This window comes from Phalacrocorax aristotelis, chromosome 1 (genome assembly GCF_949628215.1).
Source record: "Phalacrocorax aristotelis chromosome 1, bGulAri2.1, whole genome shotgun sequence".
In the NCBI taxonomy this organism is placed as follows: Eukaryota; Metazoa; Chordata; class Aves; order Suliformes; family Phalacrocoracidae; genus Phalacrocorax; species Phalacrocorax aristotelis.
In genome coordinates, this window is record NC_134276.1 from 1,253,914 (window position 1) to 1,273,392 (window position 19,479).

Here is a 19,479-nt window from a genome sequence, read left to right on the forward strand (position 1 = left end):
CAAAGGCGGCGGCCCCGCGGAGCGGCGCGGCGCGGCGGGCGAGGCCGGGCGCGGCGCGGGGCGGGCGGCGGCGGGCGGCAGGTGCGGACCCCTTCGGCCCCTCCGCGGGAGCGGCGCGGCCCCCGCCCAGCCCCGCGGAGCCGCAGCGGCGCTGTCAATCAGCGGCGCCCCCCCCCCCCCCTTCCTCCCTCCCCTCCCGCACGCCTCGGCGCGCTGCATCGGGCTGGGTGACAGCAGCGAGCTGGAGACACCCTCGCCGAGCGCGGCGGGAGGCTTCGTTCCCAGCCAGCAGCGAGGACCGGGTGCAGCGGCGGCTCCTCGCTGCCCGCAGCCCGCCGGCAGCCCTCACCGAGCCGCCCGCCTGGCAGGGCTGCCGAAGCATGCAGAGCCATGGGCCAGGGCTGCGGACACTCCATCCTCTGCCGGAGCCAGCCGTACCAGGCGGCCGCGTCTGACCTGTGAGTCCCTTCCCGCCGGCACCGGGGCTGGGGGGAACCGCGCCGAGAGGGAGGGATGCTCCGGGGGTGATGCTGGGTGAAGGAGTCAGGGAGACGCTGGGGAGAAGGGAGGCAGGAAAAAGTTCCTCCTGCCTGACAGCTTGGTGGGGATGGGGTGGTTGGGGACTGGCAAGCGGCTACCATCCCCCCCCCCCCCCATTTCCCCAGTAGCCAACTGTGTTAGTCCAGGGCAGGTCATCGCTGGCAGCTGGTTGAAGGGCTCTGTGCCGGAGGGCTGGTGCGAAGAGCATCTCCCCGTTTCCCCTCACCCCGTGGTGGTTTCCTGCAGGGGCAGAAGGCTCCTGGCCCGGCAGTGGGCTGCGATGGGTGGGGGGGGTCCGGGTGACTTTGTGAAATGCAGGTCAGGCCTCTGAATCGTGGTTTCGGTGGCTCCACGCAAGACAAGAAAAGCCACCCCACACACCCCCACCCACGCAACAGGTCTGGGGGTCCCGGTGTTGCTGCACCCGTTTGCACGCAGTGAGGTGGGGAGGGGACCCTGGGGGTCACGGGGATCTTGTTCCGCAGCGCTGGCACGAGGGGCTTTGCGCTTGAGTGTGGGGTGACCTTGCTAAGGGATGACAGTGCTCCCTGGAAGCCGGGAGGGGTGATGCTCCAGAGAGCCCACGTGGGAAGAGGGGCTGAGCTGGCTAACGGGAAGCATGCGGTGCCTGAATTCCCATCGCCCGCGGCCTCGGCTGAGGATGGTGGAGACCCCCCGGCTCTGCGCGCGCGCGTGTAGCGCTCACGAGGCTCCGCAGCTGCTGGGTAGCAGGCTGCGTGCAGGCGGTTTGCAGTACGTGGGTGCTCTGCCTCCCGGGTGCTGGGAGATGCTGGGTGCTCCCAATCCCTTGCCCCCCTGCCCCGCCCTGGCGGTTGCTGGGATCAGACCCCACATTGCCAGAGGGGTGAGCTGATCCAGCGGGGAAGGGATGTGGGTGCAGGGGGACGAGGAGGAAGGCAGCTCGGTGCTCGGATTCCTTTGTCTGGCGGTGCCAGCTCCACATGCTCGGGCACCGGCCGAACCGCTCTGCTCAGCAGCCTGCGCCGGGACCACCGCACCCAGGGGCCACCTCGCCGCGCGGGCATCGGCCCAGGAACGGCCTCCCGCCTCCTGAAGCGGGTGCTTTGGGTGATGACAGGACCATCGGGGTGTGAGGGAAGCGGCCGCCTGCTCCGGCCCCAAGCCCCACGTGTTTCCCTCCGGCACCACCAGGTTTTCGCACCTTCGCGAGGTGACCTTCAGATAGGAAGTTTGCCTTTCTCTCTAGAAAATAGCCTCCAGCATCCCTCCTGCCTACATGTGGTGTGGGGCTTAGACCCACCTTCTGGAAGCACCAAGAGCTGCGGATCCCCCTACGCTGCTGTGGGTGCCGGGCCTGATCTCTGCGGGCAGCATCCTTCCCCCCCCAGCTCTCCTGGCTCACCCTCCGTGCGCTTTGTTCCCCGCAGGGAACCTTCCATGCTGCCACCAGAACGTGTGCCCATGTCCTTTTCTTTAAGCAAAACACACAAAGGTCTTGAAATGCCACGCTGTCCCCGTGTTTCCTCCAGCTGGAATGCCTCTGCTGCCTCGCAGATGCTCTTTAATGGCTTTTAAGAAAGGTGGACGCTATAGAAACTTAGCGTAGCTGGGCCGGCTGCGCCCCTCAAGCCGACCAGGGCAGGAGAGGCAGGAATGCCGAGATGCTTCCCCCTTTTACCCAGGGTACAACCTAATGTCCTTCCTAGGAGGTGTTTGTTGCTGTTCCCGCACACCCTGGGGGATTTATAGAGGCGGAAAAGCTTCCCAAGTGCTTTCAGGCGATGCCCGTGCAGCCCCCCGGGCGCTCGGCTGGAGCGGGCGCCCCCGGCGAGGCCGGTGCCGTGGGGTGATGCCGCCTGCTCCCTGCCTCCGCTCGAGCCCCGCGTTGTTTAGCGCCGCCTTGGCTCGTGCGCTGCCGGCAGATCCTAGCGACGCTGACGCCCGCCCTCGCAGCGCGCCGCTGCCCGGCTGCGGGTGCTGCGGGCGGCCGGGATCCGTCGGTGGGCCAGGTATCCCACGTGAGGGGTCGATAGGCTCTGATTTATCTCAGGGGAGCGTCGGGTGGCAGCCAGTCAAGTGCCATTTTGCATTATCCAGGTCACGTTTTAACCCATTTCCTCCTTTTTTTTCCCCCGGTGGGAAGCGTGTTCCCGGGCGGGCGGCTCCTGACCTGGTTAGCGGTGGGTGGGATGCCAGGGTGCCCGGAGCTGCTGCTCTCGCAGCATCTGGGGCTGGAGGAGAAGCAGCTGAGCTCCATGGATTGAAAACACGGAGGAGGAGATGTCACTCTGAGCATCCCTGCAGGGAAGGGCCAGGCTCAGCGGAGCCTGGGGAGAGGTCAGGGCCTCCTCTGGGGAGCGGGCAGGGCTGCCTGCTCCTCGTCCTGCTCTCCCCGCTGCCTGCTTGGCTTCTGGCAGCTGCCTGCGGGATGTGTGAACTGGGCAAGCGTCACCGTGCTCAGCGCCAGGCCAGCGACGGCGTCGGTGCCAGGCGTGTGACGGAGGAGGGACCGTGGCTGTGGCCACAGCTGGGACGAGGGGCTCCATCCTGCCCGGGGCACGGCCGCCCAAGCGGGGGACAGGGGAGGGCCTGATGTCCTGCAAGGGCACAAAGATGGTTCTTACGCATCTTTGCAGGAGCCCGTTAGTCTCTGTGCCGGTTATTCCAGGTCGAGGCCAGGATCTGGATGGCGTGTCCCTGCCAAGGCTCGTGCACGGGCGACGTGCAACGCACCGTCCCCATTTTACCTCCCCAATGCACCCACCTGGGAGCTGCTTCCTGCGGGGTCCCGGCCCCGGGGGGTACCCAGGGGGGCAGCTGGAGGGGCTGATGGCACGTGCTGGCAGCAGAGATGTGGCATCCATGGGGGTTGGGCTAGGTGGCCTTTAAAGGTCCCTTCCAAACCCCCCCCATTCTAAGGTTCTGTGATTCTGTGGCTTCCTTGGGTGGCATTAACTCTGCAGGTACCCAGGGAGCAGTGCTGGCTGGGGCGTGGAGGGCACGAGCTGCCTGGCAAAGCAGTTCGGCTGCCTTTTGGAGGTCTCCGAGCATCTGCGAAGCCACTGGAGCCTGCCCTGAACCTCTGCCTCGTGGTTATTGCCAGTCCCCGGGTTGCATGTTTAAAGAGCCATGGACAATACGGACTCCTTCGCCCTGTCCGGTGCCAGGGCAGCCTGGTCCCCCATTGCTGGCCTCCTCGGGGTCTGCGAGCGGCTGCGTGTGATGTTCTCCAGGCTTTTGCAAAGCCTCGGGCTTTTCGTGCCTCTGCCTGGTGCCGGCATGTTGGCTGGGGGGTGTCTGGGGCACTTCAGCGTCGCCCGCCTGCGTAGGCACCTAGCCCTGGAGGTCGGAGGTGTCTTGTGGAGAGGATGGAGGGGAGGATCCTGGCTGTGAGCTTCCCGGCACCCTGCGCATCCCCATGCCCAGGGAGGTCCCCTGGATGGGGGGAACCCGGCCGGCAGCTTCCCCTCCATCGCCCTGGGGCATCGCCCTGAGCATCCTCAGCTTGAGAGCAGCGAGTGGTTTTAAAGTGTCGAGGAATTAACCTGCGGTGCTTGCCGGCTGCTGGCCAGATGCTCGCGCAGGTGCAGGCAATCAGGCCGGCCTCCGCTCCGCCGCGCAGGCTGGCACGCCGTGGGGCTGGCCGCGGCCCAGGGCGGCGGCACCGGCGGCTCTGGCGGCGAGGGGCTGCACCGAGCGCATCCCGGCCATCACCCCGAGCCGAGCCCCCCGTGCATCCCCCCACCAGCTGCGCCTCTGCACCGTCTCCAGCAGGACAAGCATCCATCCGGGGCGCGCAGCCAGCTCTCCGGCAGCTCCTCCGTGGGGGACGCGGGATTCCCCGGGGCAGCGATGGATGCAGCGGCTCTTTCTGGGAATCCCTCCTGCCTCCCGCTTTCCCCCAGCCCTGCTCCCCGCTTTCGCTTTTGTCTCTTTCCCGGCTCCCACGTGGCTCGCCGAGAGCCGTGCTGGGCTGCAGCCAGGAACGCAGGCAGGGCCGGAGCTGCCTGGGACTTTCTGCCTCTCCAGCTTTCTCCTACAAAGGGCTGAGCTGTCCTCGTTAATGGATGGGTCTGTCTGGAGGGGGGGAGTGAGGGGGATGCAGAGCGCTGGGAGATGCTTTGTCTGCTGCTGTGGCTCCATCCGTACGGCATCGGGGAGGGGGTTAGGCGATGGAGGGCTGGCAAAGCGCAGGCAACAGGCAGCCTGGCCGCTCAGACCCCCCCTGCCGAGGTGTTGAGGGTGGGTGAGGGTCTTGCCTGCCTTGCAATGGGTGATGATCCCAAGATTTGCTGCTTGGGTGGGTTGGAGCTGGGGTGAGGGGCCTCCGGCTGGTCCTTGGGCAGCCGTTCCCGGCCGATGGTGGTCCACCATATTGTGACATCCCCAGGCAGCAGGAAGGGGTCCCCAAAACTTGTCACCCCCCCTTGTCACCCCACCTCGCGGGATGGACCGGCCTGCGGGGCTCGCTGAGCATCGGCTCAGAAATGCCACAGCAGCTGGTTATTTGCCAGGAGCGGCTCTTGGTCCTGCCCCCGTCCCCAAATCCTGCGCCCTGCCCTGGCACAGCCTGGCAGAGCCCGGCCTGCAGCGCCAGCACGGGGAGGCAGAGGGGAAAGGATGACTTGAGATCTTCCAGGGAGCGTTTTGGGTGGGTTCAAGCCTTCTGGGTCTTTGTCAGTTTATGTTTTCTATAATACATCAAATAGAAAAGGGAGGTGGTTTCGCGTGGGTGCATTTCCCACAGGAGATATTAAAACCTGATGTTTTTTGCCTGGGGCTAGGCGGGGTTCAGGGCTTGGCCTGGGTGTTGCTGCCGGCGAGGACGGCCTCGCAGCGTGTTCCGGCCCCCCCAGAGCCCTCCGCTCGCCAGATGTGGTGGAGGACCGTTGCACTCGAGGAGGGTAAAAGCAAACAGCAGCTGCCGGTGCAGCCTTGTCACAGAAGTGATGACTTAGCCAGAAAGCCTCCCCTGGCTCGTAATCGCTTCCCAGCCCCTTCCCAGTTCCTTATTAGCTTGCATGTTTCAGCTGGGTGACTCAGAAGACACCAAGGAGCTATTTATAATGAGCCTTTGAAAGGTTAAGACCGGTGGAGGGCTTTTTTTCCCCACTACCTCTTTCCCTGAGCTGTCGCCAGCCAAATGTGGCTGCGTTCGCCGTGGCCGCGGGCAGGAGCGGCCCTGGGGCAGGCGGGTCTGGAAGGGGACCCGTCCCCGTCCCCTGAGGTTCAGGGTCTGGTTGCTCCGGGGTGAAGATGCTGATGCTCCCCTCTGCCTGGCATGCAAAGCCTCCGTGCAAACCCCTCCTCGCTGACGGGCACCCCCGAACCTCACCCGTGGCCCTAACGCTCCTGCCTGCGGGGAAAAGGTACAGGCAGGTCTGCCCAAACCCGCTCCTCCGGGGATCCCAGGGAGCCGTAGGCTGGGACGCGAGCCCTCGCTGGCCTGGACGGCACCCAGGCTGGCTCCGCGGGCGCGAAGCCCTGCCAAGCGGTGGGTTCGATCAGCTCGCTGGGGATGTCGCGCTGATGGAGCCCGGGTGTGTTTGGGGACGAGGCCAGCGGCTGCTCGGCGCTGAGAGGCGATGCACCGGCCCGAGCCGCAGCCTCCGCTCCCCCCCCGAGCGGAGCTGGGACATCCCTACGGCTTCGCAGGAGTTTGCAGGCTGGGGTTTATTCTCCGTGAGGGGATAACGCCGTGTCCCTGGGCCCACAGATCCATCCTTGAGCTGATACTGAGCTGGAGCCCGGCTGGAAGGACAGAAGCCACGGGTGCTGCCCTGCTTTTCCCTGCTCTCCAATAAAACGGGGCCTTTTCCCGTATTTGTTTTTCACCAACGATAACGCAGCCAGGCTGACGGCAGCATCCTTCCATGTGGAAAGAGCAGGTGGAAGCCGTGCCGCCTTTAAATAAGAAACCAGTGCCAGAGCAAGGCAGCTCCGGCGCTGGGGAGAGGTGTCGGTACCAGCGAGGTCGTTAATCTCCCGGCTCAAGCAGGGTGATGATACATCCCCGAACGATTTTATTATCAGCTACTCGAGGCAAGAAATCCCTGCCCTGTCCCCGCCAGCGAGCTGGGAGCTCCTGCTGCCCAACGGGCTGCGGCTGTGGGGTGCCGGCAATGGGACCTGCAGCTCAGCGGGGGCCGGGAGGCTCTTTGGTCCCGAGCGGGATCGCCCGGGGGACCCGCGGGACACGGGGACCCCCTCAGTCCTTCTGCAGCACCTTGGGGTTCTGGTTAGGTGGGGAATTGGGGTGCGGGGAAGCTCGGGGCTGCGGTTCTGGTGCACGGGAGATGGGCTTGGCCTCCCTCCGGCTGCTGTGGGGCTTTAGGGCTAAGTTTAGGGTTAGAGCTAGGACTAGGGTTAAGGTTGGGGCTCCCAGGATAGGGGACCCCCAAAACTTGAGAGTTTTGTTAAAGCCCGAGCCAGGAATGACAGCGCCGGACTGGGGACGCTTGCAACAGCCCGCAGATAAAGCGGACTCAAGGCGTGAGAAGTCACACGGGTCGGCCGCGGGACCATCTCGGTGTCAGACGCCAGGGTGATGGGCGGCTGGGCGTACCGCGTTTACTCGCAGAGGCTTTCGGTTGCTCCAGCCCACGCCTGCAGCTGCCAGCAGAGCTGCGAGCGTGCACCGGCTCCTCTCCCCATCGCCCCCCGCGGCTGCCGTCGGCTGCAGAGCATCCCGGGGGTCCCTCGGGAGGGAGGGGGTCACGGCAGGCTCGGCCACCGCCGCAGCTCAGCAGTGTGAGCCAGGAGCGTCGTGACCTTTGTTAATTAAATTCGTGCTCTTTTTATTTCCCCTGGTCCCCTCCAGTGCTCTGCGCCATCAGAGGCTTGGGCTCCTCCAGCGGCATGATGCAGTGTGTTAATTAAGGGGTTTCTTCCGAGCCCGCCCGCACCGTGGGCGCTGCCGCCCGGCCGTACCCCCGGGACGGCGGGTCTGGGCTCCGGCCGGCCGTTGTGCAGATGGACACCATCGCCCATCCCAAGGAAGCCTCGAGATACTAGCGGGGGAATTCACAAGGGGGATGCTTGGGGTCAAGCAAGGCTCCTGCCCCAAAGGAAATGCCAGCCCAGCTGCCGAGGGTTGAGCAGCCCCCAAGATAAGCATGAGCACCCTAAGGTGCCCTTTGGGTGCTGGTTTCCCTTGGCTAAACATGGGGTATGGAGCGGAGGCGATGGCAGATCTGAGCAAGCACCCGCTTGGGAAGATGCTGCGGGGAAAAAGGGGGTGCCGGTGGTGGGAGCCAGGGGTGAGCTGGGATCGCTGCGCCTTGGGGGGTGGGGTTTCAGAGAGAGGCCGAGGGGGGCTGCTGGTGGGGCTGGCTGTTCCCAGGCGAATGGCACTCCCGGGAACGGCTGCGGCTCCTCGCCAGGCACCCGGCTCCCATCCTGCTCGTGGCAGATGGACGGGATACCCGTGGGGCTGCCCAGCTGCCTGCGGCCCCCCAGGGAGAGCGGGGGTAGGATGCGTGCCGCGCCGCGCCGTGGGGTGGGCGGAGGGGGCACCGGTGCCAGCGGCTCCGCGCGTGCCCTCCCACACCCTGGGAGCTGCGTCAGGGCAACGCCGGGGGCACGTCCTTGGGCTCCCCCAGGTTCAGCCGTGACCGTCACCCCCTCTTCAGGCGGCCGGAGCAGGCTGTCCCGCTGCATCGCTCCCATGGGAATGCGGGGGTGGGAAGGGGGTCTCTTCCCTCCTGGGGGTAGTGTGGGAGCCGGTTCGTGGGGAGCGTGGGTGGGCTGTGGCCACGGCTGTTTTGGTGAGGACGGAGAGGCTCTGCGGAGGCGGGGGCTTGGCAGGGGCCCGCGGCGCTGCTGGGGACCCCCCCTCCCCGCTGCGCTGGCAGGGAGATGGGACAGCAGGTCCGTGGGCTGGCGAGCCCGCAGCTCGGCGAGGAGTGCGAAGTCAGGCGCGCTCGTGCACCGCTCGTGCGCGGGAGTCGGGAGCGCGCTGGGGAGCAAACCCCGCGTTCGAGGCGAGCGTGCGGAGAGCCTGTGCTGGCCCCCAGCCGTGCCCCCCGCTCCCCTGCAGCCCCCAAATCTGCAGGCAGAGCAGAGGTGCGGTGCTACCGAGAGGGCCGTGGGACCAACATGCTACCCCGGGGACCCCGTTTCATCCCTCCCCGCTCCATCCTCAGTCGGATCCTGGCACCGCCGCTCCTGCACCGCAGCAAAGCAGACCCTGCGATGGGGACCCCACCGAAGGGGAGGGGACAGGGCTGGGGACACTTGCCGGGGAGGGCGAGCACCCAGCTGGCAGCCCTCCTGCAAGCGCCCCGGCCGGGCACGGCATGGCAGAGAGAGCTGAAAAGCCATTAATTCATAGAAAGTGCAATCCAGCATTAATAGCCTGACCCGCTCCAGCGCTGGTGGCACCGACAGCAGCACCCGGCCACCCTGCCGAGCGGATTGAAGGTCATTGCTGGAGAGCTGGTGCCGAGGGGGCTTTGGACAGCACCAGGGGCCACGGCCGAAGGATGCGGCACCTCCGTGCCCACCCCAGGGCTGAGCCGCCCACCTTCCCGGCCTCCCCATCGGCATCAGGACCCGTGTCCCCGCTGCACGGGACAGCTGCGGGGCTGGGGACAGCTGCCAGTGTCCCACTGGAGAAGGGGGTCTCTCCCTCCACCTGCTGCCCGCATCACCCCCCAAGAGAGATGGGGGGGAAGCGTCTGCTCCTTGCGTAGGAGGCTCGGGCAGACGTAAAACCAGCTCCATCACTTGATGAAGGAACAAGATGTGCTGCCGTCCCCCGGGGCATCGCAGCGGCCGGTGGCGCAGCCCCCGTCCCGGGGGGCTAACGTGCCCCTGCATCGCCCTGCCAGCCCTGGCCCTCCGCCGAGGCCGGTGCCAGCCCTGGTGCCCACGTCCCCACTGCTGTACCCCAGCCCCAAAGGCATGAGCATCTTGTAGCCCTGTCTCTCCCCTCCCCTGATGGTCCAGATCCCGGGGCTTGCTCTTGCTAATATTAGTATTTTGTGTTTGCACGGTGCCTGCGAGGGGAAAGCGCCGCGTTGATTTCCTCGGCCTTGGGGTGCGGCTCGTTTCGGAGGGGAGGCCGACCCGGTGAGCGGCTGCCGCTTGCGCCGTGCTCAGACATGGAGGCTTCCGTGAGAAATCCAGGGCGTTGCAGCGCGGGGGAGGATCCCTGCTCCGGGGGTGGGGGGGCTGTGGTTCCCAGGGAGGTGCGATCCCAGGGGCGGGATGCTGGGGTCCTGCTCTGTTCCCATGGGATTTCGCTGATGGCAGCAGGTGGAGGGGTCCCGGAGCCCGAATGTGGGGTTGAGCCCGATTCGGTGCTGGGCAGGGATGGGCAGCGGGGCTGGCTGGGAGCCGGGATGGGTAGGATGGGGAGGGCGTTTGGTAAAGGGGAAAAAAAAAAGCCAGGAAAGGGAAAAAACAGCAAACCGCTGGGAAGATAATGAACACACGCTAAAACACCACCTCCGGCTCCTTTTTTTCCCCCCCCGGTTATCAACTAAATGTACTAATTGAAAGATGAGTTGGCAGAGTCTGTAACGCTGCATTTATCCAAGGACAATTCTCCGGAGATTCAGGGTAACCGTGTGTTTCCTTCCCCCCGCCTCGCCGCACCCGCCGCGGCTCCTGCCTGGTTGGGTGCCGGGGCTGTGGCGCGGGCACGGCTCTCCCGGGGTGCCGGTGGCCTCGCTTGGTGGTCCCCGGGGTGGTGGCTCCCTGCCTCCCTCTCCTCCTGCTCCGGTGCCACCATACAGAGCTCGCTGGGGGGCTCAGGGCTACCCTCCCGCTTCCAGCGAGCTGGGTCCTGATGTCGTGGGGTGCAGTGCAACGGGTATGGGGAGTTACAGGCATGCCATGCAACAGGGATGGGGGTTTGCAGGCTTGCAGGGCTGCCATGCAACAGGGGTGGGGGTTTGCAGGCTTGCAGGGCTGCCATGCAACAGGGGTGGGGGTTTGCAGGCTTGCAGGGCTGCCATGCAACAGGGATGGGGGTTTGCAGGCTTGCAGGGCTGCCATGCAACAGGGGTGGGGGTTTGCAGGCTTGCAGGGCTGCCATGCAACAGGGGTGGGGGTTTGCAGGCTTGCAGGGCTGCCATGCAACAGGGGTGGGGGTTTGCAGGCTTGCAGGGCTGCCATGCAACAGGGGTGGGGGTTTGCAGGCTTGCAGGGCTGCCGTGCAACAGGGGTGGGGGTTTGCAGGCTTGCAGGGCTGCCGTGCAACAATGGGGATTTGCAGGCTTGCAGGGCTGGGCTTTCCAGCCCCATCAGACCGGGCTGGGCTGCATTCCTGTGGCTCCTCGAAGCCCCGAGGAGCGGCTCTTCCAGCCTGGCAGCGGAGGCAGCTGCCTGCACGGGACCTGCCGCTTAAGGGCCGGGCAGCACCCAGGAAAGCGCGTTTGCTGTGCAAACACAGCTCAGCCCTTCTGCAGACTTATCGAAGGCACTTAGGGCTCGATGCGTTTGTTAAGCAAATAAATCGCGCCTGGCAAAGCTTTGGTGACACCGTTCCCCCTTCCCCCCCGTGCTCCTGCCAGCTGGCATGTCACCGCTCGGCATCCTGCAGCACCTGCCTATTAATATGCAGGCCTGTAATTACCCAGAGCTGATGGTGGCTTCAAATTAAGCACGGGAGCTCAGCAACCATCCCTGCCTGTCCTGCCTGCGGATGCCGCGGCGACGCTTAACCGAGGGGCACCCCCGTGCCCGCGCCGTGCTCCGTCCCTCGGATGCGCGCAGCGACATCCTTCGGCTTCAGGCCCGGCGATTGCAGCAAACAGGCAATTTTCTGTCGCTGTTTGAGGCTGGGGAAGATGAAATGCAAGTCGGCAGGTGCCAGCGTGGGAGGTTGGCTGCCTCCGGGTGCTCTTCACTGCTGAAGGATGGGGGAGAGGTCTCTCCGGGGACCCCGGAGCTCCCCATCGATGCCTGCTGCTCCGCTGGCCTGAAACACCCTGAATTCGCTGCTCCCCCCTGCCCCGGGCAGTCCCGTGCTCCCTTAGTATCTCCCCGCTGCCCCATCCTGTCCCCCCACCCAGGTCCTTGTCCCCCCCATCCTGTCCCCCCATCCCCAGTCCCCCCACCACACGCTGCCCACGCTGAGGGCTGTATTGCGGCGGGGGCAGATGCCATCTCCCCCCTTGGCTTTCCCGGTGAGCGGGTTATCTGATCGCGGCCAGCCCGCAGGTCCCTCTGGCCCGTGATCCAGCTGGCGTGTTCCTCTGCTTCCCATTTCTCTCTCCCTTCCAGATACGCTCTCGAGCCTCAGCCACGTGCGGAGCCGGGGCTCCGAGCGCGCTCCCCTCTCCCCGGCGCTGGTGCCCACCCCAGGCCATGCTCCCCCTCGCAGCTGGGGTGATGCCCACGCTGCCCCACGTACCCAGGGACCCACTTTTCCTCCTCCGCAGCGAGGCCCCGCTCGCTCCTGCGCCCTGCCCGCTCCTCCCGGCACAGCCCGGCTCTGCCGGCACCCCGGTCACCGCCGGCACCTCCCGCGGGGACACCGGCTCTCGCCCTGCCGAGCACCTCCTGGCTCCAGGGCCGAGCCACCCTCCGGGTTTCCAGCTCCTCCGAAGTCACCGGAGTCACTCGTGCACTTACGGGCCACTAAGTGCTGTAATTACAGATATGCTTTAATTAGCATAATTGCGTTTCTACACAAATAAAACATTTGGCGTAGTTAATTCCCAGCCTGCAGAGCCGAAGCTGAGGCTTTTCCCCCCCGCCTCGGAGGCAGGGAGCAGGCAGCTGCCCGCAGCGAGGGCTGGCAGGGGCAGGGGAGGGGGCTTCCCATCCCCCCAGCCGGTGGGTCCCCCCCAGTCCCTCGGGGGCCTGAGCCGGAGCCCCCCACTCACCCCCCAGTGGTGAGGGTGGCTGGAGTCCCCTTCCCTGTGGCTTCCCTTTGACTTGCTGGGACACGGCACTGGGCTTGCTGGGGATCGGTGCTGGGCTGGCTGGGATGCAGCACGGGGGTTGCTGGGACATGGCACTGGGCTTGCTGGGATGCAGCACTGGGATTGCTGGGATATGGCACTGGGCTTGCCAGGGATCGGTATCGGGCTTGCTGGGACATGGCACTGGGATCTCTGGGACACCATACTGGGCTTGCTGGGATGTAGTGCTGGGATTACTAGCATATGACACTAGGCCTGTTAGGACATGGCACTGGGTTAGCCTGGATTCAGCACGGGGCTTACTGGGAGGCAGGGCCGGGTTAGCGGGGAGGCAGGGCCGGGTTAGCGGGGAGGCAGCGCCGGGTTAGCGGGGAGGCAGGGCCGGGTTAGCGGGGAGGCAGGGCCGGGTTAGCGGGGAGGCAGGGCCGGGTTAGCGGGGAGGCAGCGCCGGGTTAGCGGGGAGGCAGGGCCGGGTTAGCGGGGAGGCAGGACTGGGTTAGCGGGGAGGCAGGGCCGGGTTAGCGGGGAGGCAGTGCCGGGTTAGCGGGGAGGCAGGGCCGGGTTAGCGGGGAGGCAGGGCCGGGTTAGCGGGGAGGCAGGACTGGGTTAGCGGGGAGGCAGGGCCGGGTTAGCGGGGAGGCAGGGCCGGGTTAGCGGGGAGGCAGGACTGGGTTAGCGGGGAGGCAGGGCCGGGTTAGCGGGGAGGCAGCGCCGGGTTAGCGGGGAGGCAGCGCCGGGTTAGCGGGGAGGCAGGACTGGGTTAGCGGGGAGGCAGCGCTGGGTTAGCGGGGAGGCAGCGCCGGGTTAGCGGGGAGGCAGGGCCAGGTTAGCGGGGAGGCAGGGCCGGGTTAGCGGGGAGGCAGGGCCGGGTTAGCGGGGAGGCAGCGCCGGGTTAGCGGGGAGGCAGGGCCGGGTTAGCGGGGAGGCAGGGCCGGGTTAGCGGGGAGGCAGCGCTGGGTTAGCGGGGAGGCAGGACTGGGTTAGCGGGGAGGCAGGGCCGGGTTAGCGGGGAGGCAGGACTGGGTTAGCGGGGAGGCAGGGCCGGGTTAGCGGGGAGGCAGGGCCGGGTTAGCGGGGAGGCAGGGCCGGGTTAGCGGGGAGGCAGGACTGGGTTAGCGGGGAGGCAGGGCCGGGTTAGCGGGGAGGCAGGGCCGGGTTAGCGGGGAGGCAGGACTGGGTTAGCGGGGAGGCAGGGCCGGGTTAGCGGGGAGGCAGCGCTGGGTTAGCGGGGAGGCAGGACTGGGTTAGCGGGGAGGCAGGGCCGGGTTAGCGGGGAGGCAGCGCCGGGTTAGCGGGGAGGCAGGACTGGGTTAGCGGGGAGGCAGGACTGGGTTAGCGGGGAGGCAGGGCCGGGTTAGCGGGGAGGCAGCGCCGGGTTAGCGGGGAGGCAGGGCCGGGTTAGCGGGGAGGCAGCGCTGGGTTAGCGGGGAGGCAGGACTGGGTTAGCGGGGAGGCAGGGCCGGGTTAGCGGGGAGGCAGGACTGGGTTAGCGGGGAGGCAGGGCCGGGTTAGCGGGGAGGCAGGGCCGGGTTAGCGGGGAGGCAGGGCCGGGTTAGCGGGGAGGCAGGACTGGGTTAGCGGGGAGGCAGGGCCGGGTTAGCGGGGAGGCAGCGCCGGGTTAGCGGGGAGGCAGCGCCGGGTTAGCGGGGAGGCAGGGCCGGGTTAGCGGGGAGGCAGCGCCGGGTTAGCGGGGAGGCAGGGCCAGGTTAGCGGGGAGGCAGCGCCGGGTTAGCGGGGAGGCAGGGCCGGGTTAGCGGGGAGGCAGCGCTGGGTTAGCGGGGAGGCAGGACTGGGTTAGCGGGGAGGCAGCACCGGGTTAGCGGGGAGGCAGCGCCGGGTTAGCGGGGAGGCAGGACTGGGTTAGCGGGGAGGCAGCGCCGGGTTAGCGGGGAGGCAGGACTGGGTTAGCGGGGAGGCAGGGCCGGGTTAGCGGGGAGGCAGCGCCGGGTTAGCGGGGAGGCAGGGCCAGGTTAGCGGGGAGGCAGGGCCGGGTTAGCGGGGAGGCAGCGCTGGGTTAGCGGGGAGGCAGGACTGGGTTAGCGGGGAGGCAGGGCCGGGTTAGCGGGGAGGCAGGACTGGGTTAGCGGGGAGGCAGGGCCGGGTTAGCGGGGAGGCAGGACTGGGTTAGCGGGGAGGCAGGGCCGGGTTAGCGGGGAGGCAGGACTGGGTTAGCGGGGAGGCAGGGCCGGGTTAGCGGGGAGGCAGCGCCGGGTTAGCGGGGAGGCAGCGCCGGGTTAGCGGGGAGGCAGGGCCGGGTTAGCGGGGAGGCAGCGCCGGGTTAGCGGGGAGGCAGGGCCAGGTTAGCGGGGAGGCAGCGCCGGGTTAGCGGGGATGCAGGGCCGGGTTAGCGGGGATGCAGGGCCGGGTTAGCGGGGAGGCAGGGCCGGGTTAGCGGGGATGCAGGGCCGGGTTAGCGGGGAGGCAGGGCCGGGTTAGCGGGGAGGCAGCACCGGGTTAGCGGGGAGGCAGCGCCGGGTTAGCGGGGAGGCAGGACTGGGTTAGCGGGGAGGCAGCGCCGGGTTAGCGGGGAGGCAGGACTGGGTTAGCGGGGAGGCAGGGCCGGGTTAGCGGGGAGGCAGCGCCGGGTTAGCGGGGAGGCAGGACTGGGTTAGCGGGGAGGCAGGGCCGGGTTAGCGGGGAGGCAGGGCCGGGTTAGCGGGGAGGCAGGACTGGGTTAGCGGGGAGGCAGCGCCGGGTTAGCGGGGAGGCAGGACTGGGTTAGCGGGGAGGCAGGGCCGGGTTAGCGGGGAGGCAGCGCCGGGTTAGCGGGGAGGCAGGACTGGGTTAGCGGGGAGGCAGGGCCGGGTTAGCGGGGAGGCAGCGCCGGGTTAGCGGGGAGGCAGGGCCGGGTTAGCGGGGAGGCAGGGCCGGGTTAGCGGGGAGGCAGGGCCGGGTTAGCGGGGAGGCAGCGCCGGGTTAGCGGGGAGGCAGGGCCAGGTTAGCGGGGAGGCAGGGCCGGGTTAGCGGGGAGGCAGGGCCGGGTTAGCGGGGAGGCAGCGCCGGGTTAGCGGGGAGGCAGGACTGGGTTAGCGGGGAGGCAGGGCCGGGTTAGCGGGGAGGCAGCGCCGGGCAGGCCTGCGATTTCCCAGCCTGGCAGGATGTGCCCGGGCTGGTCACCACGGACCCAACCGAGCCTCGTGGGTGCCAGCACCCCCACGGAGCCGGCCCTGGGGCAGTCTGCCCCCCTGCCGGACCCCTCTGACCCCCCCTAGACCCCCTTCAGCATCGCCCCGGCATCCGCCGGGCTCACGAAAGGCTTTTGCTGGAGGATGCGAAAGGGGGCGAGGAGCCGCCGGCGACAGTGTCGCGGCCCTTCGCCGGGAAAATGCAGGGGGAGTTGGGAAGATGGCCGATGCTGGTGCGCTGACGGGGTTTGCTGGATGTCCTTTTCATTAAAAAAAAAAAAAAACTAAACGGAAAAAAGAAGGAAAAAAAGAAAAATCCATTTTTCTCGAGCTGAAAATGAAAGTGATTATGTAACGAGCAATAAATTACTTAAAGAGAATGACTCATTAGAGCAAATAAGAAAAAGTCACCGCGTATTTTTAGCTCGAACGCCCCGTGCTGTACGTGGCGTTAACCCTTGCAGGGTGCAGCCTGGCCCCCCCAACCCCATCACCCGCAACACGGGCTCGGGCGACCCCCACCCCCCCTGGAGGTGCCACCTTTTGTTCCGTTAAGGATTTTATCCCCGTGACATATTCCCGAGGGAGCGTGGTGGTGACGGGGCTGGTGCGGCTGAGCCCTGGGTCCCCCCATTGCCCCCCTCCCCATCGGTGGGGTGCTCACGGGTGGGCCTGGGGATGCTGCTCGCCCCGACCCTGGGATGAGCCCCTGCTCCGCTTCTCCTCCCCGTTATTCCCACCGGGATAATTAACCCCGCTCCCTTTGCGAGCAGCGCAGACCCCGGGCGCCGCTTTCTCCCTGCCAAAGGGCCCGATGAGTTAATTTGGAAACAGAAGCGACGAACAAATTAATTGGAGGCGAACGAGCGAGCGGGTTTTAATCCAGGTTAAATTGGTGAGCGACCGCATTGTTAACAAAAGGGAGATAAGGAGGGGGAGTTGGAGCAGGCAGGTGCCAGGCGAGAGGCTGGGCCGTGGGATGCCAAGGGATGCCCACGGAGAGCTGTCCTGAGAGGGGGAAAAGCCAGTGGGAACCTGCAAGAGGGAGGGGAGCGAGAGCCGGGTGTCACCCCCACACCAGGGTCCCTGGCGCCGCCCACGTCCCAGCTCGTCCCTTTGCCAGAGCAGAGCGTCCTCGTGGCCTGATTTGCCTCCCGGGAGATTTCCATGGGGTGGTAAGTGCCTGAACGTGCTTGGGAAGGACTGGGGGTCCCCTTTTGTCCCCCTGGGCGGGGGAAACAGGCTGAGACGTGTGTGCTCATGCCGCTGGAGTGAGAACCCTGAAGCGGGTGCTGAGTGGGTGCCCTTCTGAGGAAGGCGTCTGTAAATCAACCGAACCTGCCCTCCTGTTGGTGCGGGAGGGGGTGAGCGGGTTTGGGGTGGGGGCGTGGGCGCAGGGGCCTGTGCTGGCCACGCACACCCAGGCTGGGATGGCTTCGATGGGGTGCTCAGCGGCCCCAGGTCAGGGCTCGGAGCATCCCTGGGGTCAGGGCTCGGAGCATCCCCGGGGTCAGGGCTTGGAGCATCCCGGGGTCAGGGCTCAGAGCATCCCCGGGGTCAGGGCTCGGAGCATCCCCGGGGTCAGGGCTCGGAGCATCCCCGGGGTCAGGGCTCGGAGCGTCCCCGGGGTCAGGGCTCGGAGCATCCCTGGGGTGAGGGCTCGGAGCGTCCCCGGGGTCAGGGCTCAGAGCATCCCGGGGTCAGGGCTCAGAGCATCCCCGGGGTCAGGGCTCGGAGCGTCCCCGGGGTCAGGGCTTGGAGCATCCCCGGGGTCAGGGCTCGGAGCATCCCCGGGGTCAGGGCTCGGAGCATCCCGGGGTCAGGGCTCGGAGCATCCCTGGGGTCAGGGCTCGGAGCATCCCTGGGGTCAGGGCTCGGAGCGTCCCCGGGGTCAGGGCTCGGAGCATCCCCGGGGTCAGGGCTCGGAGCGTCCCCGGGGTCAGGGCTCGGAGCATCCCTGGGGTCAGGGCTCGGAGCGTCCCCGGGGTGAGGGCTCGGAGCGTCCCCGGGGTCAGGGCTCGGAGCATCCCGGGGTCAGGGCTCGGAGCATCCCTGGGGTCAGGGCTCGGAGCATCCCTGGGGTCAGGGCTCGGAGCGTCCCCGGGGTCAGGGCTCGGAGCATCCCTGGGGTGAGGGCTCGGAGCATCCCCGGGGTCAGGGCTCGGAGCGTCCCTGGGGTCAGGGCTCGGAGCATCCCTGGGGTCAGGGCTCGGAGCATCCCTGGGGTCAGGGCTCGGAGCATCCCCGGGGTCAGGGCTCGGAGCGTCCCTGGGGTCAGGGCTCGGAGCATCCCCGGGGTCAGGGCTCGGAGCATCCCCGGGGTCAGGGCTCGGAGCATCCCCGGGGTGAGGGCTCGGAGCATCCCCGGGGTCAGGGCTCGGAGCATCCCCGGGGTCAGGGCTCGGAGCGTCCCTGGGGTCAGGGCTCGGAGCATCCCTGGGGTGAGGGCTCGGAGCGTCCCTGGGGTGAGGGCTCGGAGCATCCCCGGGGTCAGGGCTCGGAGCGTCCCTGGGGTCAGGGCTCGGAGCATCCCTGGGGTGAGGGCTCGGAGCATCCCCGGGGTCAGGGCTCGGAGCGTCCCTGGGGTCAGGGCTCGGAGCATCCCCGGGGTCAGGGCTCGGAGCATCCCCGGGGTGAGGGCTCGGAGCATCCCCGGGGTCAGGGCTCGGAGCATCCCCGGGGTCAGGGCTCGGAGCGTCCCTGGGGTCAGGGCTCGGAGCATCCCTGGGGTGAGGGCTCGGAGCGTCCCTGGGGTGAGGGCTCGGAGCATCCCCGGGGTCAGGGCTCGGAGCGTCCCTGGGGTCAGGGCTCGGAGCATCCCTGGGGTGAGGGCTCGGAGCATCCCCGGGGTCAGGGCTCGGAGCGTCCCTGGGGTCAGGGCTCGGAGCATCCCCGGGGTCAGGGCTCGGAGCATCCCCGGGGTCAGGGCTCGGAGCATCCCCGGGGTGAGGGCTCGGAGCATCCCTGGGGTCAGGGCTCGGAGCATCCCCGGGGTCAGGGCTCGGAGCGTCCCTGGGGTCAGGGCTCGGAGCATCCCCGGGGTCAGGGCTCGGAGCATCCCCGGGGTCAGGGCTCGGAGCGTCCCCGGGGTGAGGGCTCGGAGCATCCCCGGGGTCAGGGCTCGGAGCATCCCCGGGGTCAGGGCTCGGAGCGTCCCTGGGGTCAGGGCTCGGAGCATCCCTGGGGTGAGGGCTCGGAGCGTCCCTGGGGTGAGGGCTCGGAGCATCCCCGGGGTCAGGGCTCGGAGCGTCCCTGGGGTCAGGGCTCGGAGCATCCCTGGGGTCAGGGCTCGGAGCATCCCTGGGGTGAGGGCTCGGAGCATCCCCGGGGTCAGGGCTCGGAGCGTCCCTGGGGTCAGGGCTCGGAGCATCCCCGGGGTCAGGGCTCGGAGCATCCCCGGGGTCAGGGCTCGGAGCATCCCCGGGGTGAGGGCTCGGAGCATCCCCGGGGTCAGGGCTCGGAGCATCCCCGGGGTCAGGGCTCGGAGCATCCCCGGGGTCAGGGCTCGGAGCGTCCCTGGGGTGAGGGCTCGGAGCATCCCCGGGGTCAGGGCTCGGAGCATCCCGGGGTCAGGGCTCGGAGCATCCCCGGGGTCAGGGCTCGGAGCGTCCCTGGGGTCAGGGCTCGGAGCATCCCGGGGTCAGGGCTCGGAGCATCCCTGGGGTCAGGGCTCGGAGCGTCCCTGGGGTCAGGGCTCGGAGCATCCCTGGTGCCAGTGATGTTATTGTTCAGGTCTGCTTTTGGGAAGCCCATGGATTAGGATGTTCATGTGTGAGGCCTTGTTCCTGCTCCCTGCACCAGGCACCCCTGCCCCTCTGCTCTCCAGAAGAACTCCCCAGCCCTGCCCTTCTCCCTGGTGCCAGGGCTTGCTGCTGGGCCATTTGCAACGTGTGCTGAGCCATGCTCCTTCCCAGTTTGAACCTTCTCCCCTGGGATTTGCATTAGCACGTTGCTGC

At 67.5% G+C, this 19,479-nt stretch overlaps 1 protein-coding gene across 1 annotated transcript in view; it reads left to right on the plus strand.

Moving 5' to 3' along the window:
• Positions 1–257: 257 nt before the first annotated feature.
• PDE2A (phosphodiesterase 2A) overlaps positions 258–19,479 on the plus strand; it is a 63,992-nt gene continuing 44,770 nt past the window's right edge. Inside the window, exon 1 of the mRNA XM_075104421.1 lies at positions 258–458. Coding sequence (XP_074960522.1) covers positions 391–458 — 68 coding nt within the window. The 5' untranslated portion in view covers positions 258–390. The remainder of the gene's footprint in view (positions 459–19,479) is intronic.